Source organism: Corythoichthys intestinalis, chromosome 7 (genome assembly GCF_030265065.1).
Source record: "Corythoichthys intestinalis isolate RoL2023-P3 chromosome 7, ASM3026506v1, whole genome shotgun sequence".
Lineage (NCBI taxonomy): Eukaryota > Metazoa > Chordata > Actinopteri > Syngnathiformes > Syngnathidae > Corythoichthys > Corythoichthys intestinalis.
In genome coordinates this window covers 29,812,840-29,830,692 of record NC_080401.1, presented here as the reverse complement: position 1 = coordinate 29,830,692, position 17,853 = coordinate 29,812,840, and the positions used below count along the sequence as shown (strand labels likewise).

The 17,853-nt window shown below is 39.2% G+C and overlaps 3 protein-coding genes across 12 annotated transcripts in view; 2 read left to right on the top strand and 1 right to left on the bottom strand.

Moving 5' to 3' along the window:
• Positions 1–11,084, top strand: part of LOC130918984 (G-protein-signaling modulator 2-like) — a 35,860-nt gene extending 24,776 nt beyond the window's left edge. The window contains exons 8-16 of one of the 2 annotated variants that reach the window (XM_057841332.1): positions 42–197; positions 583–691; positions 1,235–1,388; positions 1,599–1,684; positions 1,797–1,976; positions 8,506–8,668; positions 9,115–9,300; positions 9,383–9,498; positions 9,671–11,084. In XM_057841332.1, coding sequence (XP_057697315.1) covers positions 42–197; positions 583–691; positions 1,235–1,388; positions 1,599–1,684; positions 1,797–1,976; positions 8,506–8,668; positions 9,115–9,300; positions 9,383–9,498; positions 9,671–9,838 — 1,318 coding nt within the window. In that variant the 3' untranslated portion in view covers positions 9,839–11,084. The remainder of the gene's footprint in view (positions 1–41; positions 198–582; positions 692–1,234; positions 1,389–1,598; positions 1,685–1,796; positions 1,977–8,505; positions 8,669–9,114; positions 9,301–9,382; positions 9,499–9,670) is intronic. The other variant, XM_057841333.1, reaches the window with a different exon arrangement.
• mcoln3b (mucolipin TRP cation channel 3b) lies at positions 10,551–17,791 on the bottom strand. The gene is made up of 14 exons (XM_057841334.1): positions 17,436–17,791; positions 17,084–17,301; positions 16,844–17,011; positions 16,438–16,591; positions 16,283–16,358; positions 16,116–16,212; positions 15,605–15,704; positions 15,411–15,523; positions 15,181–15,330; positions 14,654–14,755; positions 13,714–13,836; positions 13,375–13,581; positions 13,144–13,271; positions 10,551–10,959 (listed from the first exon to the last, which is right to left on the bottom strand). Exons 2-14 carry the CDS (start codon positions 17,297–17,299, stop codon positions 10,920–10,922), a joined length of 1,674 nt encoding a protein of 557 aa, XP_057697317.1. The 5' UTR covers positions 17,300–17,301; positions 17,436–17,791; the 3' UTR covers positions 10,551–10,919.
• dnai3 (dynein axonemal intermediate chain 3) overlaps positions 17,090–17,853 on the top strand; it is a 52,538-nt gene continuing 51,774 nt past the window's right edge. For all 9 annotated transcript variants that reach the window (XR_009063865.1, XM_057841328.1, XM_057841329.1 and 6 more), the window contains exon 1: positions 17,090–17,839. The gene's annotated coding sequence lies outside the window, so the exon portion shown is untranslated. The remainder of the gene's footprint in view (positions 17,840–17,853) is intronic.

The window sequence follows — 17,853 nt, the reverse complement described above, 5'->3', positions numbered from 1 at the left end:
GACATTCTTTGACCAGGTCGACTTGTATGTTTTGTCCTTAGGAGGACTCTACAGCTGGCCCGGCTTTTAAAAGACAAGGCAGTGGAAGCCCAAGCCTGTTACAGTCTGGGTAACACCTACACACTCCTTCAGGACTATGAAAGAGCTATTGATTATCACCTCAAACATCTGGTAATTGCTCAGGACCTCAACGACAGGTAAGGCCCATACAGTTAAAACAAGAAAAAAAATTGTATTTTAATTTACATTAAGATACTACTGGTCTTTGTTTGGGAACAATTTAAGAATTAAAATTACCGTCTTTGTCATATGATTTCAGTACATTGCTTATTGGCAGCTCCTTCTTGGTGAAAACTGAACTGTTGCTCAGTGTTTTAGTGAATAACACCTTGACATGTTATCAGAAAACAGTGGTACAAAAAAAAAAAAATACCATTAGTTTGTTAGAGGAACACAAGCGTTCTAAAAGGGAGAGAACCCAACCAATGAATGTTGTCATAATAATTGCTGAATGAATAACAGTGAAGCACTCTGTCATATGTAATCTCATTTAACCCGCTTTCTTCTGTATTCCTCTTATAGGATTGGTGAGGGAAGGGCATACTGGAGTCTAGGAAATGCCCACACTGCCCTGGGGAACCACGAGCAAGCTATGCACTTTGCGGAAAAACATCTGGAAATTGCCAAAGAGGTGAATGATTACTGTTGACTAGATCTTTCTGCTTTGTCTTCATGTATTAACAACATCTCCATTTCGTGTTCAGTCAGTAAACAGTGATAAATATAGACTCAAGTACTAAACCTATACTTGCACATACGAACAGTATATTAAAACAGACTTGGCTTAAAAATCTGATTCATATGCTACTGTAACAATAACTTGGATTCATTGTGTTAATCTGTGAGCGTTTGGAACATCTGCCAAGGCTGAACTATTAACAAAAGTGAAAGAATGAATGTGTCTTTCCACACCAAAATTTGAGAGCATCTTTATTGGTGTTTGTGTGTTTTCTGATTATGTCCATTATTTGCTTTGATATTATGCCATAATTAGTAAGGAAAACCCAATACAAAGCAAAACCCCTAAAGGATTGTTTTATTTTATGTACCGGAACTTTTGCCAAATATTTTAGTTCATGGATTCAACACGACTCTAAGTCTGTATGATGTTTATTTATTTATTTATTTATTTTTTTAAACTTCACGTTACAATTTATGTCGTTATTTTCTTTAGACTGGAGACAAAAGTGGCGAAGCTACTGCACAGATGAATTTGTCAGACCTGCGGCTAGTTGTGGGTTTAAAGTCCAACATCTATTCCAACATCCTCAGCAAAGCTAACAACACATCTCTGTCAGTAAGCCAACAGAGTTACCTCAACATGTCAGGTAAATATAGTTCCGAACTGTTCTGTACAAAATATTTTTAAATTGCCCAGAGATATTGAAAATAAAATAGTCATAATTTTATTATTTCATTCAGTACTAAATACCTTGCTTTCATTATTGCAAACAACACATTTTCCTTTCACTCTTTGTTTGTGATGGTAAAGTGGTATCTAAACTTCTACATTACATTTGGCTAAATGTGTGTTTAAGGGACTAAGTCACCATCAAGGAGGCAAGGAAGTGCGGAAAACCTGGACACGAGTCCAAAACATTCTGGAGATTCATCGTTTCATCAGGTTTGTGTAAAATGGGATAAATGTGTAAAGCATATTGACATCATAAGATTTAGGCAATACTTTGACAATTCTGAATGTCTTTAACATTACTGTTTCACAATGAAATTTGCAGGAATGGGAGGAAGACCGAATCTCAAAGTCTTCAAAAAACAACACAATAAAGGCTTCAACTAAGCTCTTCCTCTTTCACCGACTAAAAAGCAAGAAACATAAAAACAAATCCCCAAAAAACCAGCACGAAAGCCTGTCAGATCAATCAGGTCCTGACTTGGACCCACCAGTGTCTCCTCAGGTACTTTTTAAATCCAGTGGCTTGCCTATGTACTATTAGGACTAAGGCAACTGTACACATACAGCAACACATAAAACATACAGTATATACGTATGTGTACACACAAAGAAAATACTGACACATTCATTGTGAAGTTGCTAGAATATTAATTGAAATCAATAATCATATAACTTGTCATTATTATCTTAAATGTGATCATAAATCTGTCAGTTTCCCCTCACTCCATACAGTAAGGAAGAGAGTCCCTTCAGCGCGTTGTTATCCAATCCATTCCACTTGTTCGTATAGAGAACGCCCACATCACTAAAACTCCAGTAGGCGTTTTCCGTGTACCTCTAACGCACACAGAGCATAGCATGAACGTGAATAGATGGATGAAGGATGGACATGAAGTTTTTTTGCTCCATGTTTTGCAGTCAAAAGTTACATCCCAGCTCTAAAATAACGCTGCTACTTACAGTTGTGGTCAAAAGTTTACATACACTTGTGAAGAACATAATGTCATGGCCAGAGGTTGCGCTAGACTTTTTCTTTGTCTGTCATTTTGACTGACAGGGTCATAAAAATCCGGTCAATATCTATTTTTACCTGTCACTTAATTTTTTAAAACGATAATAATGACATTGTGGTGACCCTTTGTTTAGCATAATTCACTTTCCGTACTTGTGTGTCCATTTGGCCAAGCGCGTTACCGGCTACGACACAGTCATGTGACAGAGACACATAAGAGCCGCGCGCGTTCCGGCTTGAATAGACAGTTCACAAAGAGCAGCAGAGCTACAGCGGCTGGACACAGCAATTCCAGCTAACAAGACTCTTAACATTGCATACCGCTTCAACATATTCAATAGTATTTAGTTTTCATTCATTTTCAATTAATATTCTGTCCAAACAAGCTTAACAGAGAATCCACACCGTGCCATCACACATCAAGCAGATGAGTAAGTAACTTTTTCTCCGCCGTGACAAAAACAGCTGACTGTGGCCCCAGTAGGTAGCCACCGTTTGTCCCTAATAGGAAATGAATGGAAATCGTGTACGAAGGAGATGTTTACAGAGCTAAACCTACCAATTCTCTCCGAAAATGATGTGCCTGGTGCCAAATTCACTGGCAAAGATGTGGAAGAACATAAAAATGTTCAGTTAAAGAGATGGCTTTAGTGTCGAAGGCTGAAAAAGATGAAAAAAACGAGCCGACCTAAGCATAGCTTTAGCTTTTTTATCGACGCGACTGACAATGACATTCTCCTGTTTCAACAAGCTATCCTTTACCATCAGCCCTGTCTTTCTTATATATCCACCCGTTGTCCTACGCCTCTTACGGTTCTTGGGGGTAATTTAGTTAGCTTTGTGTAGCGATCGCAAATGCTACTCAGTGACAGCCAACGAACACTTTTAATTTTTTCATTGATAACACATCTTAATTCTATAATTTATTTACACAAGCCCTTATTACTTACTTTACTATTAATTATTAATTTACTATTATTATTAATTACTTTAGCCCTTACTAAAGGTTTTTTTTAATTTTTTTTATTTTATATACATAACAGAAACGGTAACAGTGGCAGTCAGATACCATTGGTAATTCTTTTCAGGTCATTCATTGTCAGACAGAAGCAGTACAGCACAACGTTACGCGAAAAGAATGTTAAAAATATAAAAATGGCTTACCTCTTTGTCCTCTGAAAGACCATGCCAACCCAACATAATGTTTACTGTGTATGAAACGTGAATGGATTCGCCGAGCTGGTGTTAAAGTCCGCGCAAGTTGATTCGGTCTTCACATTTTTTCCTCTCGAGTTTTTGGTTTCCGGAAACGTATGAAGAAAACATCCTTCATGTGTCATAATGTCTAGAGTCATTTCTACAAGTTCCAAAAAAGCTATGCGTGATCGGCATGTTCATTACCGGAGAAAAGTAGCACTTTTTACGTTGGGTCTATGCGAGGGCGGGTCTATAATGTCCCACTTCGGCTTTACTCCCGCTTTACGATGCGACGTCACGGTCTAAAAATAGCCTGCGTGCGGTACGCCATTGCGTGCCCGCTTGTGCAGTCCCTCTTTTTTCACCTCTTTTATCAACACCATCGTCGTTTTGGGGCTTTTTGAAGAAACTTCGGACACTCAGTTGCCTTGACATTTTTCCGAGTAAGGCCAACGACGTCATGCATCAAGAGAGACAATAGCTAATTAATATGCCCACTCGCCACCCTGTGGTATGGGGTGTGAATTGCAACCTGTCAAAATGACGGATGGACTTCAGTTTTTTCCGTCACCGTTTTTAAAAATCGGTCAACGACGGAAAATATTCGGTTAACGCGACCCCTGGTCATGGCTCTCTTGAGTTTCCAGTTATTTCTACAACTCTGATTTTTCTCTGATAGAGTGATTGGAACAGATACTTCTTTGTCACAAAAAAACATTCATGAAGTTTGGTTCTTTTATGACTTTATTATGGGTGAACAGAAAAAAGTGATCAAATCTGCTGGGTCAAAAAATATACATACAGCAGCGCTAATATTTGGTAACATGTCCCTTGGCCATTTTCACTTCAATTAGGCGCTTTTGGTAGCCATCCACAAGCTTCTGGTTGAATCTTTGACCACTCCTCTTGACAGAATTGGTGCAGTTCAGTTAAATTTGATGGCTTTCTGACATGGACTTGTTTCTTCAGCATTGTCCACAAGTTCTCAATGGGGTTTAAGTCAGGACTTTGGGAAGGCCATTCGAAAACCTTAATTCTAGCCTGATTTAGCCATTCCATGACCACTTTTGATGTGTTTGGGGTCATTGTCCTGTTGGAACACCCAACTGCGCCCAAGACCCAATCTTCGGGCTGATGACGTTAGGTTATCTTGAAGAATTTGAAGGTAATCCTCCTTCTTCATGATCCAATTTACTCTCTGTAAAGCACCCGTTCCATTGGTAGCAAAACAGACCCACAGCATAATACTACCACCACCGTGCTTGACGGTAGGCATGGTGTACTTGGGGTTAAAGGCCTCACCTTTTCTCCTCCAAACATATTGCTGGGCATTGTGGCCAAACAGCTCGATTTTTGTTTCGTCTGACCACAGAACTTTCCTCCGGAAGGTCTTATCTTTGTCCATGTGATCAGCAGCAAACTTCAGTCGAGCCTTAAGGTGCCGCTTTTGGAGCAAGGGCTTCCTTCTTGCACGGCAGCCTCTCAGTCCATGGAGAGGCAAAACACGCTTGACTGTGGACACTGACACCTGTGTTCCAGCAGCTTCTAATTCTTGGCAGATCTGCTTTTTGGTGATTCTTGGTTGAATCTTCACCCTCCTAACCAATTTTCTCTCAGCAGCAGATGATAGCTTGCCTTTTCTTCCTGATCATGGCAGTGACAAAACAGTGCCATGCACTTTATACTTACAAACAATTGTTTGCACTGTTGCTCTTGGGACCTGTAGCTGCTTTGAAATGGCTCCAAGTGACTTTACTGACTTGTTCAAGTCAATGATTCACTTTTTCAGATCCATGTATGTATATTTTTGACCCAGCAGATTTGATCACTTTTTCTGTTAACCCATAATAAAGTCATAAAAGAACCAAACTTCATTAATGTTTTTTGTGACAAAGAAGTATCTGTTCCAATCACTCTATCGGAGAAAAATCAGAGTTGTAGAAATAACTGGAAACTCAAGAGAGCCATGACATTATGTTCTTCACAAGTATATGTAAACTTTTGACCACAACTGTAATTGCTGCTAGCTAGTTAGTCTGAAATGCATTGTGAAGGTTCAGGTTGTTTATAGAGTTAAGTTTTTTTTTACCACTATCTTTAGGCTGACTTCCTTCTGGAGCATTAGCTGTGTGTCTCACTTTATGCATAGGAGAGTACAGGAGCTGAGCTCATTCACGTACAGTAGAAGCCAAAAGTTTGGACACACCTCATTCAATGCAACACAAATGAGGGTCCCAACCCCAAATGGCAAGAATGTGGAAAAAAGTAATCAGAGCAATGGGTGGCTACTTAGAAGATACTAGAATAGTATACATGTTTTTAGTTATTTCACCTTTTATTCTGCTAAGAACATAATTCCACACATGGTTATTCATAGTTTTATTACCGTCAGTGAAAATTTACAATGTGAATGGTCATGAAAATAAAGAAAACCCTTGAATAAGAACGTGTGTCCAAACTTTTGGCCTGTACTGTATGCATGTATAAGTTTGGATATACGTTTGTGTCCGTGTGTGTAAGGCAAATTAGCCAGACCCAGATATTACCTAAATTCAACTAATTAGTAGTATTTTTCAGGGTTTGAAATTACAGCCATTTTTGTTACATATGTGCCCAAAATGTAATCTGTGCGATTTACAAATGTTGTGCTTGTACGCTATGTTCACTTACATCCTGTGCAGCTCCTGGGTGCTAAGCCCCTCCTGTTCTTAAAACCTAGTAACGCCCCTGCTACAGTGTTTGCTTCACCCAGTTCTTCAGAAGAGTCCAGGTTTTTCCAGCACAAACCGTGGTGGCACTATGCTTACTGTGTACTGAGTAGCCGATAGGTCGTAACTGTTAATAACATCAATGTAATGAAGCACGTTTTGTTTTGTTTTTTTAACGTTCCTATGCTAATGGGGTTCAGAAATTGTACTTGTTTTGAAGATGTGGACATCATCTTGACGCCATTACAACATAGTTGTCGAGGAGTACATTAAGGCGTACGTATCAGAAAAGTGGGGAAATGTGTTAGACTAGGGGATTACTTTGAAGTCTTACAGTCTGGATTTAAAATATACAGTGCCTTGCAAAAGTATTCGGCCCCCTTGAATCTTGCAACCTTTCGCCACATTTCAGGCTTCAAACATAAAGATATGAAATTTAATTTTTTTGTCACGAATCAACAACAAGTGGGACACAATCGTGAAGTGGAACAACATTTATTGGATAATTTAAACTTTTTTAACAAATAAAAAACTGAAAAGTGGGGCGTGCAATATTATTCGGCCCCTTTACTTTCAGTGCAGCAAACTCACTCCAGAAGTTCAGTGAGGATCTCTGAATGATCCAATGTTGTCCTAAATGACCGATGATGATAAATAGAATCCACCTGTGTGTAATCAAGTCTCCGTATAAATGCACCTGCTCTGTGATAGTCTCAAGGTTCTGTTTAAAGTGCAGAGAGCATTATGAAAACCAAGGAACACACCAGGCAGGTCCGAGATACTGTTGTGGAGAAGTTTAAAGCCGGATTTGGATACAAAAAGATTTCCCAAGCTTTAAACATCTCAAGGAGCACTGTGCAAGCCATCATATTGAAATGGAAGGAGCATCAGACCACTGCAAATCTACCAAGACCCGGCCGCCCTTCCAAACTTTCTTCTCAAACAAGGAGAAAACTGATCAGAGATGCAGCCAAGAGGCCCATGATCACTCTGGATGAACTGCAGAGATCTACAGCTGAGGTGGGAGAGTCTGTCCATAGGACAACAATCAGTCGTACACTGCACAAATCTGGCCTTTATGGAAGAGTGGCAAGAAGAAAGCCATTCCTCAAAGATATCCATAAAAAGTCTCATTTAAAGTTTGCCACAAGCCACCTGGGAGACACACCAAACATGTGGAAGAAGGTGCTCTGGTCAGATGAAACCAAATTTGAACTTTTTGGCCACAATGCAAAACGATATGTTTGGCGTAAAAGCAACACAGCTCATCACCCTGAACACACCATCCTCACTGTCAAACGTGGTGGTGGCAGCATCATGGTTTGGGCCTGCTTTTCTTCAGCAGGGACAGGGAAGATGGTTAAAATTGACGGGAAGATGGATGCAGCCAAATACAGGAACATTCTGGAAGAAAACCTGTTGGTATCTGCACAAGACCTGAGACTGGGACGGAGATTTATCTTCCAACAGGACAATGATCCAAAACATAAAGCCAAATCTACAATAGAATGGTTAAAAAATAAACGGATCCAGGTGTTAGAATGGCCAAGTCAAAGTTCAGACCTGAATCCAATCGAGAATCTGTGGAAAGAGCTGAAGACTGCTGTTCACAAACACTCTCCATCCAACCTCACTGAGCTCGAGCTGTTTTGCAAGGAAGAATGGGCAAGAATGTCAGTCTCTCGATGTGCAAAACTGATAGAAACATACCCCAAGCGACTTGCAGCTGTAATTGGAGCAAAAGGTGGCGCTACAAAGTATTAACGCAAGGGGGCCGAATAATATTGCACGCCCCACTTTTCAGTTTTTTATTTGTTAAAAAAGTTTAAATTATCCAATAAATTTTGTTCCACTTCACGATTGTGTCCCACTTGTTGTTGATTCTTGACAAAAAATTAAAATTTTATATCTTTATGTTTGAAGCCTTAAATGTGGCGAAAGGTTGCAAGGTTCAAGGGGGCCGAATACTTTTGCAAGGCACTGTATGTTTTGTCACACTAGTCCTGAAATCTGACACATTTTATATGTTCTGTTACTGTACACATTAGACAAGTAGTATTAGTATTGAAGTCTGTTGAAGTTGGGTTTTTCTTTTTAAATTTTGTTTCCTATAGCCAGCATCTAAGGACACAATTGGGGAGGATGGCTTTTTCGACCTTCTCTCTCGTTTCCAAGGAAACAGAATGGATGACCAAAGGTGCACTCTTTTAGATGGTTCAAACCATCAGCCTGCCAGTTCCTCTCCCTCATCTACCCCACCTGTAGCTGAAAGGAAATGTAAGTCTGCCCTTTGTCTCAACATTTGTATTCACACCATACTACAGTTAAGTTTCTGTACTCTTCAGTTCATTAATGACAGTGCCATACGGTCATTTAACTTGGCTCCCTATGGTGTGAATGCAAAATATCCACCCAACTTTCCCATAACTTACTGAATGTTGTAAATCACTGAAATAACATAATACTCCACACCAAATCCCTTCTTTTGAGACTTAGAGTTACTGTGATTGCTCTGATGGCCTACTTTTTAGACACGTTATCAGGGATGATCATTGCATCTGTGATTTGTGAAAAACTAATTAAAATATTTTAAATATCAACATCTACAATCCCAATGTGCCTACACTTTGTTGTAAAGTGACTATAAACAGTCAAAGCATCCATTAATTATGTATTTTGCTATACAAAATACAGTAATCAGTTTTTACTGATTCTGTCCCTAGCTATACTGGAGTGCGAGGTACCCTTGCAGGATCCTGGTCATTTCCTGGAGCTGCTGGCCAGCTCCCAGGCCCGTCGCCTGGACGACCAACGAGTCAGCCTGAACCATTTTCCTGGCTTGAGACTCAGCACCTGCAACCGGCCCAGTACACCCTCCACCTCCAGCGAAAACCAAGAGCCCTCACAAGGTGATGAGAGACGATATCCGAACTCCTCCCCACTACTCGCTTTTACAGTTGCTTTTATGCTTTTGCTGTTGTCTTCTCGTAGGCCCCATTTCCTGTGCAGACCCAGCTCACACACCCTCCCAGTACAACTGCATCGAGACCTGCGCTAGCCAACCGGAAGGGGATGATGTCTTCTTTGACATGCTAGTTAAGTGCCAGGTGGGCAAAAGTTGCTTTAACAATAACCTTGTAATTGAAAAAGGTGTCCCAAAAAACCCTCCACATTTAACATTAAAAGTTTAATTGATCTCATTGATAAATGCTCCTGCAACAGTAACGAAGTCCACCATGATGCAAATTTGCATTATGATTTTTTTTCTTGTTTTTTAAGGGCTCCAGACTGAATGACCAAAGGTGCGCTGCGCCACCCTCTGCCACACGTGGACCAACTGTCCCAGATGAGGATTTCTTTAGTCTCATCTTGCGTTCACAGTCAAACAGGATGGAAGAGCAGCGAGTGGTACCACCGTCTGACGTCAGTCAGTCCAAACCAGACTGACGTATGGAACTAAATTTCAATCTTTAATATTTTAGGATTCAAAATTGAACAGCTATGCTCCTGTTTTGTTTCATTTTTAAAATGTTCTTAATCTTGCGTCAATCATGTGAAAGACTCACATGTTCATAGAGACAATTATACCGGCAACTGGCAAATGGTAACTTTCTGGAAATATAACACTTGCACACAGAGTTTTTAAGTGGCAAATTCTCATGAATGTCAGCATCTTTTGATAGTGCCTCTAAATGACATTGAAATAGAGCAAAATGAAACAAGAAGGGAATTATGAACTTGACATATTCCTTTTGGAGGTCACTGGAAGATCCCTGCCCTTATGCAAACGCACAAACCTGGACATCTTTTGGGATTGGTGCCGCCTTTTCAGATTAATGCCAACCTAGTGTTCCTGTTTTGGCATACTACTTATATGGAGTTGAGTGTTGAAACATTATTTTATTCCTGTTTTCAAATAATTTAACAAATGGTCATTGGGACATGTACTGTATTGCCCCTGGACTAAAGTGTGTCTGGGCCAAATGTTTCTTTGCCATTCATAAAACAAGTTTTATCTTAAGTATTTTAAGCATGTACTGCATATTTAAGTGCCATCACTATTTTTCTTCAAGGCCACACTTTCTATGGGAGTTTCACTGGTGGAAAAAAATATATCTTTGAACGCCAAACTGAAAAGGTCTCAAAACAAGCATCAGATAAAAATAAAATCATTTTATTCTTATGTATTCAATGATTCCTTATGTGCAAATCTCAACTCAAGCATTCAAAGTGACATTTAGTAGTAGCGTTACAAAATTTAAAGGGGAATCTTTTGCTACATACCAATACAGCTTTTTACAGTTTTTACATTTCATTGAAAATACTGAAATAGCATCTGGACAAATGTTTATTTTACACATCTTGTTTTCCTTGTATTCAAAAACAAAATGAACAAAATGAGTTTTACCTTCATTGTGCAAACGTGACAAATGTTTCATGTAGTGTTGTTCTCCTTGCTTATTCACAATTTTGCAAACCTAAAAAGGGATTTTCTTCACTTACTGTAATTTTCAATAATTTGGATACACTATTCATTTGAAGTCAACCTCTCGTGATGCTCTTTGCACCTGAAATGACAGAGGATCAGTTTGGATTTAGTGACATCTAGTGGTATGAATGCAGACTATCCCCCGAGGCCTTCAATATGTGTGGGGGACGGTGAATCACCAACATTTTCATGAGTCCCGTCATTGTTGCTCTTATACTATATTAACTGTTAAGTTTTTACGTGGTTTTTAACTTTTAACTTTTTTTTTTTTTTTTTTTTTTTTTTTTTTTGTTAATAAGAATTACATGATGTGCCAGATGCTATGTTTCACAAACACAGGATGGGCTCAGTTTGTAAAACGGCTAGCAATTGCATTAAAAAAAAAAAAAAAAGTTGGCAGTACGTTGGCACCAAGGGCGTAGGTTTGCATAGGGAGGGTAGGGACATAACACTACCAACTTTTCAAGATGCTCAAATTGTCTCCACCAACTTTTAAGCAACCTTATTTGCATTATATAATGAGTTCAGTTATATAGGTAATTTATGCCCCTTTCCCACTGAAACTAGTGGGTCAACGTGCGTTTTTTTACAAGCCGATGCAACCCACTAGCAATTGGGATTTGGCACCTTTCCCATTGACAAAAAAAAGCCGTCTTTTTTGGGGTTTTTTTTCACCCGTCTAACCCCTCACGCTTCATAGCCGTGCGTAAGGTTACGTGACGTCACCATGCTAAAATGCGCGTTGACAAGTGCGACCCGATTCATTCAGTTCAAGGAAGTAAACAATGCAGAGCAACATGGAAGCCTCCTTTCCGCTTGTGTTGTCTGTTTTCATGCTTTTTACTGCACTCAAAATGATCGAAATGCAGCAAAGGATCAACACTCTGCTTGTGCTGAGGCAACGTAGGCGACATGAATTCTTCTTCTACTAGCTTTGTTATGAGCATCGACGTAACTACGGTTGTGGGGTGTGTTAAATGGGAGGCGATTGGCACGTTGTTATGACGCATCACGTAAGAGCCTACGTCACCACGTAGATTAGGGTGTTGACTGTTGACCCGGGGTTTTGCCTTCACACTGCATGACGATCAGAGCCGAGGTGATTTTAACGCGGGTCGCTTCGCGGGTTGATTGACACGGGTCGAGGCAGGTCGCTGCACCTTTCCCACAGCCACCAAAAGCCGATTGTTAGTGGGTTGACATGGGTTTTTTGGCCAGTGGGAAAGGGGTATTAGATTGTCTTCCCATATGTTGTAAGGCTATAATTGACCCTACCATTATTAAGTGACGTACTTCAATTATGTTCAGACTTACATTGACCCCTTTTCACTTGTTCAGTGTGCCAGTCCATTTTTTCTCCCTCAAAAGCACGTTTGATTGGCTGATGACTTGACCTTCCCACACACATGTATCCATAGCCTCGACACAAATGTAACATGCCGCCTCCTCCGCCCCCTTCAAAAACGAGGAATGTTAGAAGTTTTTTTCCGCCAGCAGCAGCAGCCATTGTAAGTAATGTAAAAAGACGTCAGTGTTGTGGAGGTGGGAAACACACCACTAAAGACAAATGTTTATTTTTAGCATGCCTGAATAGTGAAGAGATTATTAACAGGTTTGTATTTATTCTCTGTTAATATAATTTATGTTCAAATATTGCAATTTAAATTCGCTTATAAAATCCAGAAATGCATTCTGGAAACTTTCAAAATGTTTTAGTAGTTTCTGAAAACAAAGGTTTGAATCAAACAGTGCATCGATTGTTCTTTTTTGTTGTTGTTTTTTTTTTTTAGGTGTAAATCTACTCGAAATAAGTGGAAATATCTGCCAGCGCTTCAAGAAAATGTCACTCAGATTTCTTGAAACTAGTCCTTAACACTCAAAACAAGATGGAGAAAATTATTCGACTAGACTTCAGAAAACTTATCAGACTAAGAAGTCATAAATTTGCGGTGTGAAAGTTAGTTTAGAGATTTATTTTGCATTGATCATTTAGCCTATCAATTAACAATTAATATCCTGAGAAATGTAGCTCTGACCCCTGTTCACGCAATCTGTTTGGTTTTATTAATGTCCTGTCCCCAGCAAAAAGTGTACATGCAGGCTATGTTGTTATATCGTCCCTACAAATAATGAGACCAAACCTACGCCCTTGGTTGGCACGGAAGCATCATGCATTTTACAGGTGTGACTAGTACTATTCTGAGAATTGTATGAAATGAACTTTGAAGGTTTTCACTAATTTACAACAATACTGTTGACTTACTTGTTCATGCAGCACTGCAAGAAGCAACTATTCTTGTCAAGTCTGTAAACTCCAGAGTTTGGGAGGTCTTTGCACTCTGAAAGGAATCGCTGGAGTTCAGATGTAGGAATCCCACTCATTTGCTGTTGCTGCAAATCAGTCATTGTAGTAATGAGAATGCTATTGGAACACCCGACTGAGTATTTCTTAAAGGTTCATACAAGGGAAGCTAATGGAAAGCAGAAATACTACCTTGATGGTGTCGTAGGTGTTTGTGATGATAGTGATGAATAGACTGAGGATCATGTAGATGAACAGGGAGACAAAGGTATATAGGTAGACCCTGCTGAACATCCAAATCAGGCTGCTCTTCTGTTTCATATTTTTAAAGGTGGGAAACATATCATCTCCATTGATCAGGGAGAATAGGCACTCAGATACAGTATTCAAGGTACGGAACTTTGGGAGAGAGCAAAAAGGGGAAAATATTGTCATGTTGTTTGTCCGCCATTAATATTTGCAACCAGGAATAGCCACGCTTTGCGCGTTTGAATTAAATTCTGAATTTGGTTTGTGCTACCACAGCGTTACCTTCTCATGATATGGGCCAAGGACAATCCATCCACAAAAGCAGTAACTCAGGTAGATTATTCCAGCACAGCAGATGAAACGAATCACATTTGGAAAAGCTGCCCTGAGAGTCAAGATGAGGATCTGGGGGCAAATGAGCACATAAGCAGCTGGGACAAAGGAAATTCACCCCATAGAATTTTAGAGACAGATTTCTAACATGCGTGTTCATTGTATGGCAGGTAATGTGTTTAGGCAAGCTGATGCACATCTTGTACCTCACTAACGCTTCAGAAAAGGAAACCGTCTTACAAATCAAACTATACATTCATACAGGAAAATGGTGTTCATTCCCTGTAAATAATGTAATAATATCTGCCTTGTTGCTTTCATATAATTGCAATCTTACAATGGCTTGTGATTACTACTACCTACATTGCAGGTGTATTGCAGCTAGAGTCACCTGTCTGGTTTACATAAAACTTTTACATGGGACATCAGTGTGCAGAGTCAACATATAAAATATGAGACACCGGAACTGGGCAATGAGCTAATGAACTAAAGTTCCATTTTGGGGCAAAACACCAATAACTACAAACCTGAAGTAATCAGGACTATAATGACTAGGAAAAGTCTAATCAAAACTAAGCATACACTTATCTTCTAGAGCAGGGGTAACAAAGGAATACCTGCATGAATCTGAAGAGGTACAGTAAGTGCTGCCTTGACAAAATAAAATGAGAGCGAAAAAAATAAAAACATGTTTCCCATGTTCCAGTGCATCAAACCACAGCAATCGACATCTACTTCTAATACCAATGTTGGAAATTCATACCTCGGATCTGAATCCACATATACTTAATGGCAGAATTTCTTGATAGATTAAGCTAGATTGTACAACTTCATTTTTGATGTTTAAAAAAAAAAAAAAAAGCAGGAAAATCCACCTTCAAACTCTTACATTGTACTTGCGAAAATAGCCCATGTAGCGGATGACCCCAATCCAAACAAACATGGTGCCAATACCAAGAAAGATGCTGCACACATCATAGCTTGTCAGGACCTAAAAATAGGTGAAAAATAAAGGTTTATTGAAACATGCACTTTTGTGTTATTGTTGTGTTGTTGTGTCCACGCAACTTGTAATCTACAGGCAACATTTTTAAATCCACACTGTCCTCTACTGGCTAACTCAGAACCTAAAGTCACAATAAACACGCAATTAAATAATTAGCTTTGATAAAAAAAATAAAAAATAAAAAAAAATCGGGCTCTGAAGATCAAACGATACTGGCCCATGCTACGTAGCTAGCAAGTTTCAAGACGATCTGTTCATGAATGATGGAGCAGTAGGACTTCAAATTTAGTGTCCACAAGAAGAACACAAACAACAACAACCTGAGTGGTGACTTGAGAAGCTTTCAGTGGGTAATAAAAGTTTATGGCTGTCAAATATGGATGGCACCTACGTAACTGCATGCCCATTACCTTAGTTTGAATATCAATCTTTAGAATAGAGCCAGTGATAGTTAACAAGTCACTGGCAATGATCAGGATGTACCAGCCATTAACAAACTCCAGCCTGTCAGACCAGGGCACATCTTTCCCACTCTGGTTTTGGTAGTAGTGTGTGTATTCCTAAGCAAAACAAAATGAAATCTAGAATTTAACGTGAACGGTCCCATCAGTCCTTTAAATTGTGAAAGTAGTTGACTTACAAACTGCAGCTGAATCCCACTGAACACTGAGCGTAAGCAGAGAGCGAAGGAAGTAATGCATGTTATGATGATAAGGCAGTCAAACATCAGGGTCAAATATATGCTTTTGGCAGCTGAAAGAACAAACAATAGTAATACAGTAACTTTAATCCGTAAAGTAAACAACTGAATGTCACCTTAGCAAATGAACATACATGCTCCGGTTACTTTCCAGTCCTTGCACTCATTGATCTCAACATCATTTTCGAGGTCCACCTTTATCCTGCCACTGTGTGCTCCGTTGTTGAAAGTGATCTGAAAAACAGATAGATTTGTCCTCCGAGAGCCAAGGACATGATAGCAGCAATATTAGGAACATCTTCACAATCTATGATAGCCAATAATTGAGCTGTATGAAAAATGCTGCTATGTAATATTGCTGCTTTAAAAGAAATGTTTCCCAATACAGTACATATATGCACCATTACAATTGTGGATAACAGTGTTTTGTAATGTTAAAGGGAATTTTCAAATGTTTCTTTAAAAAAAAACAACAACTGTCAAATAATGCACTGGCAGACACCGATTTGGCAATATTGTACAAAAATGAGCATTACCTTTGTCAAAACACAATTTCAGATCATATATTGCAGCACATTATAGTGGTACAGAAAGTCCCAAAACTAATATTTAGAGATCTGATTAGTAGGAAGTTAAATAGCGTACAAGGATGTTGAATTCATAGCAGTCTGGCAGCTCTCTGTGTCTGACTGTCTGTAAATTGATGGCTTTGAGAGCGAATGAGATTTTGATTGAGAGCATTCTGAAAAACAGACCATATAGATTAACTGGGTGATTTTTATACCATCACACTGCAAACAAACCCAAAATACCTTTTAAAGTCCAACTCAAACTGTGGGACAACCTCTGGCGATGACGACCGATTCATTGGATAGATGTCAATGCAATCTGTATGAGGCAAGCCATGATCCACAATCACTTTTGGACTGATATGTCAACATTTTTGCTCTTACAGTAAGCACTTTACCCGTTTCCACATTTGCATCAATTTCAAAAGTGTCGTTGCCAGGGTAGATGCTGCCATTTCTGTAGAACTCCTGGCACAGAGACAAGGGTGTGTAGGCAGAGCCATTTTTTTCATATTCATGGTTTCCTACTGTTGTGTTGTGCAGATGTCTATACTGGGAAAGAACATTTAAAGTCATGTTAGAAATGAAAACAAGTCAAGTGCGGCAAGACAGATGACCACATGAATCAGCATGTCCGAAGTTCACAAACACATTGTAAATGTCACCACACAGCCATGCAGTATAACAGATGTCCATGAATGATTTACATTTAAAGAAAAAAGTGAATTATCGGTCAAAACAAAATATATCCACTAAGCATTGATAAAGATTCCTAAAGGAAATCAAGAACAATACCGTTCTCACCTGTTCAATTACATATCTTATGTGATCATAAACATCTTCTTGTTTGTAAAGAGCATATGTAGCGATTCCCCCATCGACAAAATCTTTCAAGAAAATATGCTGAAATGCCAGGACGTTTTCTTCCTTAAAAGTTACAACCATTTGGTTGCTCAGCCCAAACGACACCAACTGAGGTAGAAAATAAATGCTTGTCAGAATGAGGATGCAATACATTAAGTGTACTTTTTACATCATAGTTACCTGGACTGTGATAATGGCTATTTTAATGATCTGCAGGAGAAGTTTCCATGGTTTCCGTCCACGAGCATGGTACTTTTCACAAGGATTCATGAAGTAATATTTGATTCTTCTTCTGAGACACTCCACACTGTCTACTTCCATTGATTGAAACTGGTTGACCCATGTAGAGTTGGGGTCTGTCTCATGTACGCCATGTAAATGGCTTGACTCCATCATAACTAAGTGCAGTAAAGTGAAATAAAATATTTAGTTAATATTAGCTGAATCAAAGTTTAGCACAGCACGCATACAATATCATGTGTAATATAAAAATGTACTGTGTCCTTATATCAGGGTTTGGTTTATCACTGACCTGTTAGCGTTCAATTTGACTTGAGGAATGTGTGCGATGTCGGCCAGGAGGCAAGTTCACCTGACAAAAGCGTCAAGGTTTCGGATAACGCTGTAAGACGACTCCAGTTTCATTTTATGAAAAAGCGCTGATTGTCTCTTGAAGCTGTCCGTCAAATTGGTAACGCCCTCTCGTTGCTATCGGCAACCAAACAGTTTTCAAAGCTAAACGGAGGCTGTTGAACAAATAAATAGAGCTTCTCTTTTTATTTTCTAACTACATTTACTTTATTTGAGTGATAAAGCTACCAAATAGAAGACTTTTAGACACTTTAATAATTCGAGTTACTTATCGTGCTTTTAAAGCTCAGCTTTGTGTTTTGCTTTAATATTTTTGTCAAAAGTGCTGTCTTGTAGGCTACAAAGGTGAGTATGACGTC

Coding starts and splice junctions, on each gene's coding strand:
- mcoln3b (XM_057841334.1), bottom strand. CDS start 17,299: ATGATGGAGTCAAGCCATTTACATGGCGTACATGAGACAGACCCCAAC. Junction 17,012..17,083: donor TAGCCATTATCACAGTCCAG/GTAACTATGATG, acceptor TTTCTACCTCAG/TTGGTGTCGTTTGGGCTGAG. Junction 13,582..13,713: donor TTGGCCCATATCATGAGAAG/GTAACGCTGTGG, acceptor TCTCTCCCAAAG/TTCCGTACCTTGAATACTGT.